Raw genomic sequence first — 11,514 nt, 5'->3', positions numbered from 1 at the left:
TTTGTATCTTTTACGACACAACCCTGGTTCCAAAGCCCTAAATTAACCGCCAGGATGCTACAATCATGCTTTGATTAATAATAATACTTTATTACAATTAGTTGAGAACCTACGATTATACTTGGCATACAAACGAGCATAAAGGACTGGAAATGATTGTGGGTAAACTAGGTACTACTCATGGAATGATCATCTCCTCATCTCCCTGGTTATCTGATAGTGACAATGGCAAGCCAAAAAAGAAAGAAAAAAACAAGCAAACAAACAAACCAAAAAACTAGTGGGATACAAACGATGGTCGAGGAACTTTCAGGATTTAGCGCACAATTTCTTGAACTCTTCATTTTTGGCTACCGTCTCAGAAATACGTAATTGTATACATTCATTTTCTTTTTTCATGTCATATAATTCTTTTTTTACTTCGACAAGCAGTTTTGTTTCCTGAACGATCTTTTCCTGTATACTACGAAGACCTTCGTGTAAACTGTGATCGTAAGTTTTGTTTATTTCTTCCATTTCCCGTTCATGTTGGATGCGTTTTGAATCGATGCTCTTCCGCTCCGAACTTTGCCTCTCTCTCATGGCCTTCAGGCGAATATCGTATGCTTCTACTTCTGCCTTTAACATGTCCGCTTCTTTTTTCGTCTCTCCATGTTCACCTGCGCAATTTTTACCCTCCTTGTTTAAGTTTTCGGAGTCTTTCCTCTCTTTCTCAAGCATATTCCTTTTGTTCTCGAGTTCGCGTATCTTAATGGCTATGACAGGAAAAGGGGCGCGCATGGTCGGTTCGAAATTCTCTAGCCAATTTTTTCTTTTTTCTTCCTCCTCAACCCGTTTTATCTCGTTTATTTGCTCTTTTAAGAAGTGTGCAAGATTTTTCATTATAGTCCTTTCTTGTTCGTACCCCGGAAAATCTCCAAACACGGGTGTCTGAAGGTCTTCGCACAAAAGTTCAAGTGCCTTGACTTTGGAATAACTCGTTGAAAGGTGTTTTTTGTGGTTAATTTTAGCAATTATTTCTCTTTGCGCCTGGCTGGCTTCTTCTACCTGTGGACTTCCTTCCTCCTTTTGTTGTTTCTCCACTCTTTCATCCAGTCCGAATAATGCAGAGTTCACAAACCATTTATTCTGTCTCTGTCTCGATGGCGTTAATTTTTTATTGTTCACCCGAGTCGTCGCTGGTTGAAACTGAAATGTGGCCCTACTTGGAATCCTTTCTCCACATATTTGACCATTTCCCTGAAACTGAAATGTCCCAACCCGTGGCGTAAAAAGAGGAGGGCCTGGAAACTGCGCATGGACGCTGCCAATCTGATTTGGTGTCGGATTGAAGTGCAGATTAGTTCTCGGATGTTGCACTGCATTCGGATTTGTTCCTGCCGTGCGTTGATTTTGGAACCAAGGGATTCCCATCTGCCTGGGGAGAAATGGATTCGTTGGTGATGGTTGTGGGAAACGTTGATTAGTTCCCCAATATTGTGGGGTTTGGTTATGAGTTCCCGGATGATATGCGTTGTTCTGATTTGTCCCTGCGGGTTGCGTTCTGATTGTCAAGTTGAGGTTTCCCATTCTCTGATTACAACTTGTTGGGATATGACGAACATCTGTCTCATGTCGCTGATATGTGAGTCTTGAGTTCATGAATAAGCTAGAAACAAAGTAAGTTTGTGTAATTAATGCTCAACATCGAGATTGTTCGGAAGAACTACATGATGTAAAATGAGGTAGAAAACTGCAAGTAACATGCTTGCTGGATTTCAAAGTTCATGAGAAGTTTAAAAGGAAGTTAGAAAAAGAAGAAAGATTCCTACCGGTACCAAGAGATTGTAACCCTCTGATAATACCAGACCGTCTATCATAGGTTAGCAAACGCCAGTTAAAGAAAATATTAGTTTTTCAAACATTTTTTATTTACATCCCCCGACTTGTCTGACTTCCTTCCGGAGCAAAGTGCTCCAACGTTAAGGACCGGATGTACTTCAGGTCAGGTTCATCCAGCAAGTTAGGTCAAGAGAGACCACAGTCTGATCGCATGAATAAAGGATCTTTAATTCGCAGTCATAGCTCATGGCAGAAACATTGACACAGCTAAAGCCTGAGTCGAACAGTTATCTATTTGCTTTTCAGCTGCACTTAAATTCGTGATCAAATAAAGTTTATGTATCATGTATGTAATTGTAATTGTACTAATATTACTGAGTAGGAGCAACAGGCGTGAAATTATCTTCGTTTGGTAAGAACAACCAAAGTGTACTTTCAGCACATTGAAGCTGGCTCAGATTTCATAAGTCACACTTAAGTTACCTGCTCCTTTAAGTTCTCCCGGTGACTAGCTGCGCAGGTGCGGTTTCAACACCTCTAAGCTTTTTGCACAACAGGTGAAAAGAGGCCGCGCTGTACTGATCAATTGCTAAGGCGTGTTTGTCCTGGGTGGCAAGTTTCAATTTTCCAGAGCCACATTTTCTTTGCTTATAAACCAACAAGAAAACAAAAGATCTTCATGAAGTTGCCAGGCAAACGATCTAAGCCTCAGGATCTACTCCATGTCCACATGTATTATATACCTTTTCGACAGTTGAGGACTTGAAGGACCGTAGATAAACGTAACGTACCCAAAACAAACTTTTCAAATCCAACCCGATAGTTTCAGGAAACCAGCTATTAACAAGGATCCCAACTTACCTCAAAGATTGTGATCAATCAGTAACCAATGCCACTTCTTTAGAAGGGGTTTCACTTTGTTTCCAGTTGTGGTCATACACACTTGCTTTCCGAGTGTCGTCATAGTAAGAGATTCAAATTTTAACGGCACGCGCCAAGTTTGCGCGCGTGTTATTGGTGATTCCTAAAGTTTCTCTGCGCACCTGGACGCGCGCATAGTAGCACGTAAACATTAACGCAAATGCTCGCACGTGCGCAATTAGTTACGAAAGATGGTGGCCTGCTACCGCTAACAGGTTGAAATGCGATAGAATTGCCACTTCTAGAGACTCAGTGATCGATTAGTTTGCTCGCTTTTACATTCTTTCGGACTCGAAAAAATAAAAACATACATCAACATATTGGTACTATTATTTATTGATGTGGTAGCAGTTTCTGTCCGAGGAGGGTAGTTCCATTTAAATGGCTGCGATAACTTATGTTCGTTAAGCAAAAGTTGTACTTCAATATGATTATAAATTATCTTCTTAGTTATTCTTCTTCGAATTACGACAATATTTTTTAACGTTTTCCTGATACAGTTTACTAGTTTGTAAAGGTCGTTATCTTCTAAGCATAATCATGTAATTGATTGGATTTCAAGTGAGTAATTACACCATTTGAGAAATATGCAGATAGTCAAATGCTGGTGCTTTATGATACCCAGCGAGTCAGTTTAATCCCCACATGAAGCAAACCAGTATATTGATACTGAATTTTACCCCCATTTTAAGATTTACTTCCCTTAACTTTTAGCATACCATAAACAACAGCAACATCTTGCATAGCATAAACAACATCTTGAGCTAAGAGCAAAACTAAAAACCCAACAAGAACTAAGCCTCCATGGAAATCTTTGGAAAAATATCAGGAAAAGCGTACGTTCATTTTCTAGCGAGTAAAATTACATATCAGCTTCTCCGAAACAGGATCTTTCTAGCCAGTTTTCTCACTGTAAGGTTTTTTCTCTCCTAGAAATTGGACTGGGGTACTCCATCAACAAAACAAAACATCATTTCCACGCAAGCAAAGAGCAAAAGAACCCAGGCTCCGCACAACGAAGATTGTGTCCTTCCACTTTAAATAACACTCTCTTAATAGGCGACTCCAGCTTAAGGTGGATGTCACACAAAAGGTTTCCGAAAAATAGATACACATGTCCGTGGAGAGCATTCAACATAATACTCTAAAGGTGTGAACTTAATCTTGAAGTGTTTCATATGCTTTTAACAGATTTCATGTCTTTGTCTAATCTAGTGCTGAGAGCCTAACATGGAAGGTAAAATTAAATTAAAAATAACGGCGCAATAATTTATTAGAGGTATTGTCCGATTACAGAATCTTCTTTGTTTCGCCGTTGACTTCTTCGCTGCTTTCTCCTTGACTAGCTTTGTCTTCCTCCTTGGTATCTTTCTCAGGGTTGTCCTCGTACCTGTAATGATGTAGACACGTATGAGTCGTGTTACACACAAAGAGCGTGTTTTGATCGAATATTACAAAAAAACAATAATAAAAATAATAATAATAAAAATAATAATAATAACAATAATAATAATAATAATAATAATAATAATAACAATAATAATAATAACAATAATAATTGAAAATTGAACATTGTGACTTTGAGATCGAAAAAGAACAAGCTGGATTTAGAGAATAGTTTTTTTTTTTGTTTTTTTTTGTTTGTTTTGTTTGTTTTTTTGAGAATATTTTTGGATTTTTAATATGCAAGATGGATTTTTTTTTTATCTTCTAATAAGATTTTCCATGATATTTCCCTTGAGCTAGATTGAACTCGGAAATAGTTAAGGATAGGATTAGGAAGTAACAGATTGTAGTCAATAGAATGTAATCATTAGAATGTAATCATTAGAATAAAATAACTATGTGAAATGAGACCTATGACAGATTTTAATTTAAGTTTATACTATATTGTAGGAAAAGAATTTTAGTGAATTAAAGTTTACTTTCTATCATAAAAAAAATACAAAATAATAATAATAATAATAATGATAGTAATGACTGAAGAACATAAGAACATATTCTAGGGAGCCGATAGGAACTCAAAGACACCCTCAAACGTGCTTGGTTTTAGTATTGCACCTGATTGGCCAAAAGGATTGCATGAGTTCTCTAGATGAGTCATGGAGCAAAGTAATACAAAATAAATATATTCCCACGTTACTTTCGACGCCGAATTGAAAACGTGTCTGTCCTTTGGACCATGTAACTAGTATTCTGTGTGATTTACCATATGGGTTGATGAAGTTTTAAACTTAACCCTCTCAATTTAAAACACTTTTTTGAAGGTTTTTCATGCCTTGGAGACCTGTTCAAGACTATACGTTCCACTTTGAAAATAGATCAGTAATTATTTCAGCACAATGTCACAACAGCAAAAATATCAGTGAGCCTAGAACAATATTGAAAAAATACTTTGAGGACTTGTAGCAAGGTTTCAAATAACATTCACCACATCTTCACATCAGAATATTGAAAAAAGCATTTCAAATAAAAGAATCTGGCTTGCAGTCTCATTTGGAATGAGGTAGGCCAATTGGTTTTAAACAAAGCAAAGCCAAAGAGTTGAAAAGACAAGAAATAGAAGCAAGTAACCATTTGGTAACAGTGCCACAAAAGAAGGGTGTACACCACTGACTGCACATTAACATTGAATATACAGCTCTGTATGAAGACAATTTAAATGACTGTCTCAATCAAACTTACTTGAACAAATCAGAAATTTCTCCTCTTAAGAGAGCCAGTGTTATTGGGGTCCCCAGACAAGCTGGTACCAGATACAGTAAGGCAGGTTGGGCAGCCTTGAAGGTATGCATCACCAAAACAGTCAGTACCAAGCCCAGGAAATATGCAACAAAGCCAGAGTAGAAATACACACGGCTGGTCTTGTCTTTCTTGCTGCTGTCAACAGAAAATTTCATAAATATGTGCCTTTCAGATTTTTTCAATACAAATGCAATCACAAATATTCACATACCAATTTCCACAACAAATAGAAGCACATGTAGTAAGGAATAATCCAGAGAAAACAACACAGCATAATCTTAAGTTGCCTTGCAACAACATGAATTTTTCACACAAGGATGGTTTCATCTTCAGGCTGAGTATTAGTCAAATTCTCATACATGTACTTCAATTCCATTATCATTGCACCTTTTCTTTACATATTAGGTTTCAACTAATTATAGGAGAGGCAAACAATGGACAAGAAAATCCAAAATTCCATATGTAGCAGTTTTGTGTCAAATAAAGTCAGAGTACATTTTATAACAAAGAGGTTTGTTGATAGGATAATTAAAAAAATATATGCTGCTTTGAGAAGCTGGGATAATTTTTGCTGATCTAAAGTAGGGTACAAACAGTATTAAACTTTACAACATCCAGCATTCTAAGCCAGCGTGTGCCATCACTCTTATATGGACAATTACTTGTCAAATCTTACAAGTCAAGTAGGAAAAGCTGCAAGTTTTAATCAAGACCACTCACCTATGATCAAACCTCAACAGAAGTGCAATAAAAATCCCTGAAAAATAACAAGAAGAGAGACAAATCTTCATCAATTTACATGTATTATGACAAACATACTGGTAAAAAAGAAACTTTGCACACTATTAACAGTCATAGACTGCAATTCAACTCACCTGGTATAACAATGTCTCCAAGTCCCAGCATAGCAAAGTTGGATGCTGATAGTCCTTTTTCAAGAAGATCCATTGGAAATATCACTGTAGTTGGGTCAAGGAAAAAATGAATTTAATAAAGAGACAAACCATATCATATGTGCAGCTTGCTATTACAGCAATGACGGATGCATCATGACACATTTGTTCAGCATGTTTAAATTTCATTCAGGACCTTAACAGGGACAGATTGCTAGACTGATAATATTTTAAAAAGCATAGACATACAATTTTATCTCTCTGGAAACCACTACCATAGGCATTTATGTTTAGGGTTAAGTTGCAGACAATTACTTTGAAAAAATCCAATGGTTGGGCATCAAGTTCCTAAGAATTTTTATTGAACATTTTGCCAATAAAACAGCGCTCCTATGGTTGAGTAATGAAGTTAGATATTAATGTTACCCTCTTTTAGTTGAATACAATTCACAAGTGTAAAAGGACACTATAAACAGAATTATTTGCTCTACAAGTATCCTTGCAAGAAAAGGAGTGAAAGCTCTCTCTCTCTCTCTCTCTCTCTCTGCTTTGATAGCTTACATTTGATTGGTGCCTCAAAGGATTTGGCTACAGTCACCATAACATCTGTTCCAAAAACCTAAAATATAAATAAGATTTGAACAAAAGTCAGAATTTTACTTCCTGCATACTACCTCTAGGAAAGGGGTGGTAAGGAAGGGGGAGTTGGGGTGGGTGGGTACAATGGGGAAGTTAAGAGTACCAAGAGAAGGAGATTAAACAGAGAGGGTTGGAGGGGAGAGGAAGTTAAAAATAATGACCAAAAAAAGACAGAAGGGAAGCTTGACAAAAATTTAGAATTTGGATTACATCTGCAGAAAACAGAACTGTGAAGGGTATAGTGAAACTTTTCTTAGAGGAATATGTGTAAAAAGTGAATCGCTTTCCATAACTCTTAATAATGTTTTTCCATCTAGAATTTCTTCAGAAACTGAGGTACATACCCAGAATATGTCATATACAAAGAGACCTCCCAGGAGAATGCAGCCAGTTGTTACTGTGTTCAAATGAAGCAGCTCAACTCCATTGAGAGAGAAAGCCAGACCAAATATGTTATTGGCAATCCAGTGCTGCAAGGGAATAGAAAATTGTCTTACTGTTAAATTGCACACAAAGCCTGTTTAATTGCCAAATAAGTTTCTCTTGTTACACTGTTGGACTATTAAAATAGAAATTTTTAAGAACATTTTTCAATTTAGCAACTACAATAGTTGTTTTAAGGTAGTAGAGAAGCTACATATTAATTAACAGATAGTAGATAGAGAAGAAATTCTAACTTTTAAAACTGTAATTTGTGTCAATGTATAAATCATGACCCTCACCAGCCATCATTGGTTTATTTGACTTACATGTAACCCTTTCAACCCTGACAGTGACCATCCTGTAACTTCTCATTACAGTAATACAGCCAAATCAGCTTATGGAGATTATGGAGAATATGAATTTTGATGTTGGGGTGTGAAGGGTTAAGTTAATACCACATCTTGAATGATTTCCTTCCCAAGCAAACTTTACATCTGAGACTGTCCTCAACCTGATGAGATGCGTTATGATGAAATGTGAAAGTATACAGTCAACTAACCTTCTTCAATAAATACCACAATCCCAGTACAGCCGAGATGCCCAGACAAAGCAAGTCTATTCTGTCAAACTCATAGTGCACCAGTTCTATGAGGTAAAGAAAACAATCTGCATAAAATGCACCTTTGAGGATATACAAAAGAGCACATGATGCAAACGCAAAGCAGGCCAGCCTTAAATACTAATGGGAAAACTTGGTTTGTAACTTTATAGCACAGACTGAGAAAACAAGGTTAGTACAATATCTGTTATATCCATGAGTTCAAATAGAAGGGAGAGATTTCAATTCAGAGAAACTTTAGAATTTAGCAGGCTGTAAAGTAAAATACAGCTCACAATTTTCATCAATCATGGCACACATACTAACTGAGTGATACACAAATAATAAATGCAATTACCTGATTTTTTTTCACCCTTTCCCTCTATAAGATCAAGGGTATAGTTCTTGTTTGGAAATGATGCTGGCAACACAAGCTCAACATTTGGTCTGCAAAGGAAGAAGGAACAGTGGGGTTTCAATCATTACAGAAAGATCCAAAATGTAGGAGACCAAAAGCCGCATCGATCAACTCTCCATTTAGTAATGGTAATACAACCAACATATATATGGTTGGAGCAAAAAGTTGGGCTCATAATTTCAAGTTGGCCATGTGCACAGCATAAGGCTGACTGGAAGTTGCCCACACAATTACCCTTGACTTGTACATGAGATTACAATACAGTCATTAATGTCATTGCTAATAACAAAGAAATCACCCAATGGAATGTTAATTTTGGTGAAACAACAGTATGTTTGTAATTACACCTGTAGCATCTGTTTAAAGCTGGATTTGTTGTAATGTAAAGTTAATTACTTTTCATCAATTCCTTGGCTTTTTTAATGACTGTAATTTGATTTCTTGTGTTAAATAGTAACCAAAAAAAAGTCTTCTGACCAATAAATTATAATCTCTTCACTCCTCAAGCTGAACCCTAAAAACCTATTCACTCAGATCTGATCTGCCACAATACATTTGCATACAACTGTGCAATTTATCTACTCCAAATTTACTGTGGCACTTTGCACTCAGGCAGGGCAAATCTTCAACAGCCAGAAGAGCATACATGTATAATCACATGGGCCCAAGGGTATTTAAGGGTTAACTTTAAGGGCATTTTCATTACACTTAAACTAATGTTGATCATGTTCACCTACTGATGCAGACATTACCTGAGTAGATGAGTAACTGCCAATACACCAAGACCAAAGAAGTACAAAGTTAGAAGCAAGTTAATGTATTCCTTGCTGAATATCTAAAATAAAAACAAAACCAACAATGTCTGAAACACTCCTAAAAAAACCATTCATACATATACATTTATGACAAGGCAAATCTGGTAAATGTGTGGGTGGTGATCATAGTTAGAGAAGTGCTGGTAAAAAATTTTTGGCCAAGTTTTCAAGTTGCATGCCAGTTGGTAGTTTTTGTTTAAAAATTGAGTGATTGATTTCTTGCACAAGGCATGGAAATTTTGAGGCTCATTTTATAGCTGCTTTGAATTAATTTAGAAAGCATCATCTGAAAAAGGTGAATCAAATAGAGTAGCAAGCCATGTAAAAAAAGAGTGATTTACACGTACATTCCTATTTCAAGGTTTTCGCATAACCTTTACAAAGGTTCTTTGAGCCAACCAAAACAAATACATTTGTTTTTAGGTAAACCTACAAACTTAAGAAAGATGGTTTCAAAAATAAATACTGGGCATTATCCACTTAAAATTTCACAGGTTTTATAAAGGGAAATTTAGTATTATCAACTAAATTGATAACATAAATTGGCTCCTGTAAAGAGTTTCAAAGCTAATGTTTCCAGTGCTAGCTCTTCATCAAAGAAAATCAGTTTGCTTATTGTCTCACCTTGAAAAAGATATACAGGCCCAGTAGAGTACAGCTGGCAATGATTGGAAACATGGCAGCATCTTTTGATGTCATACTTTCTGGCTTTTCTCCAGATTTCTGTTCAGACAGATGTGAAGGAAATTGAAAAAAGTACGGTGGTAGGGATAAACAAGAAAATTTTGATGTTTAGTCAATGTGATCAGTATGCAGAAGGAGAAGAAAAACTGAGGCCTAAAATAGGACACCTTTCTGATGATGTAGCTCACTATTTGTCACCCTTCTTGATCTATTTACATACAAAAAGATACCATTTACAATAATGGGTATTTTACAAAATGTGCATCAACAAAAGGGCATCTCATATTTCTATTTTTAAATGAAAATGGTATTCAACAACTAACAAATTTTGCCCTTTGCCAGTGTTTTACATCATCCTCCCTTCACAAATAGTCCAAATTGGCCATGACAACTCAACTGGATAGAAACAGGTTTCAGAGGGGATTGAAAGGGCTTTAACTTCCTTGAACACGATTTCAAAGGGTTTCAAACCATTTTAAGATCAGGTTTCAAAAGAGTGAAAAGAGTGGTCCACGAGCTGCTCTATACTATTAAATAGTTGATGGACCATAAAGGATAGAAGAACATGCATTTCAAAATTGTATTTGTTCAACTACTTGTCTTCAAGGCAAAGAGGAATTGTCTCATAGTAAGGCATGCTTATCTATTGGTACACTTTGAATAAAGAACAACCAAATGCATCTAACGAACAACATCTTATGCCATGAAACTCCTCTAAAAGGCCAAAGAAATACATAATAATAAGCCAAATAGAAAACTATTACCAAATTTATGCGAATAGATGAAACCAGAAAAAGTAACCGGTAACTCATCGTGAAAACAAGCAATTGACTACATGGTTTTATTTTCACTAATCATAGTACTAATTACTTTGGCAATTGCAGAATACTGTGCGAGTAAAATTGTTTTCTCTTAATACACTGAACGATTGGTCAACCAATGATCTATGATATCCATGTTCCTTTCACCCACGCGAGAGGAATAGAGGAAGGTAAAAAAGTTGTTAACTTAAGCTATAGGTAAGTACACGTAGACAAAACCAGTTCCTCTTTCACCAAGAAGATTACTGGAATTCTAACCAATATCCTGGTCTGTAAGATCGTACCGTCTAAGTTTTAAGTGAATACCAGAAAGGTAAAAAGAGGTAAAACAAAAAGCGTTAAATCAAAAGGTTATGTGATCAATAACCAACCTTCTGTTCGATCAGATACTTGACGGAGCGAAAAGAACCAAAAAAGATCGGTAAAAGGGCCATCAAAACTAAACTTGAATACGCCATTAACATTCCCTCTGGAGTTGCCGCGGCTCTTCCAGTAGCATTCTTCGCTGTTTCATTCACGGTCGCCGAAAGATTCGCCACAGTTTCATTCATCATTGATTCCGCCATCTTATCTTTCTAATAGTCTTTTGTTAGAGGAAGCGGTCGGCAATCCCAGAGTTCCTTGTCAGCGTAGCCCCCTCTTGTTTTCCTTTCCAATGGCCTAAGTACACGTTTACTGTCTTTCAAAACGATCAAAATTTCACCTGCTCCGTAATTTGACAAATTTAGTGCTTTCA

The 11,514-nt window shown here is 36.5% G+C and overlaps 2 protein-coding genes across 3 annotated transcripts; both read right to left on the bottom strand.

Annotated features, from left to right (window-relative positions):
• Nucleotides 1–309: 309 nt before the first annotated feature.
• Nucleotides 310–3,486, bottom strand: LOC131791591 (chromosome partition protein Smc-like). The gene is made up of 2 exons (XM_059108938.2): nt 3,462–3,486; nt 310–1,679 (listed from the first exon to the last, which is right to left on the bottom strand). The coding sequence occupies exons 1-2, from the start codon at nt 3,484–3,486 to the stop codon at nt 310–312; spliced, it is 1,395 nt and encodes a 464-aa protein (XP_058964921.1).
• LOC131791594 (minor histocompatibility antigen H13-like) lies at nt 3,061–11,378 on the bottom strand. Of its 2 annotated transcripts, none has more exons than XM_059108940.2 (11): nt 11,150–11,378; nt 9,898–9,996; nt 9,211–9,293; nt 8,399–8,487; nt 8,002–8,087; nt 7,364–7,489; nt 6,942–6,999; nt 6,363–6,446; nt 6,208–6,244; nt 5,428–5,622; nt 3,061–4,132 (listed from the first exon to the last, which is right to left on the bottom strand). In XM_059108940.2, exons 1-11 carry the CDS (start codon nt 11,342–11,344, stop codon nt 4,033–4,035), a joined length of 1,152 nt encoding a protein of 383 aa, XP_058964923.2. In that variant the 5' UTR covers nt 11,345–11,378; the 3' UTR covers nt 3,061–4,032. The 2 variants fall into 2 exon arrangements, with proteins under 2 accessions (XP_058964923.2, XP_058964924.2); XM_059108941.2 differs by having other exon boundaries at nt 5,428–5,619.
• Between the last annotated feature and the right edge of the window lie 136 nt (nt 11,379–11,514).

Source organism: Pocillopora verrucosa, chromosome 2, assembly GCF_036669915.1.
Source record: "Pocillopora verrucosa isolate sample1 chromosome 2, ASM3666991v2, whole genome shotgun sequence".
NCBI classification, from domain to species: domain Eukaryota; kingdom Metazoa; phylum Cnidaria; class Anthozoa; order Scleractinia; family Pocilloporidae; genus Pocillopora; species Pocillopora verrucosa.
The sequence above is the reverse complement of the archived record's forward strand: the minus strand, read 5'-3'. Positions and strand labels throughout refer to the sequence as shown.

Coding starts and splice junctions, on each gene's coding strand:
- LOC131791591 (XM_059108938.2), bottom strand. CDS start 3,486: ATGCAAGATGTTGCTGTTGTTTATG. Junction 1,680..3,461: donor AGATGTTGCTGTTGTTTATG/GTATGCTAAAAG, acceptor CTCGATGTTGAG/CATTAATTACACAAACTTAC.
- LOC131791594 (XM_059108940.2), bottom strand. CDS start 11,344: ATGGCGGAATCAATGATGAATGAAACTGTGGCGAATCTTTCGGCGACC. Junction 9,997..11,149: donor AGTATCTGATCGAACAGAAG/GTTGGTTATTGA, acceptor CTGTCTGAACAG/AAATCTGGAGAAAAGCCAGA. Junction 8,488..9,210: donor GCAGTTACTCATCTACTCAG/GTAATGTCTGCA, acceptor CTTCCTTTGCAG/ACCAAATGTTGAGCTTGTGT.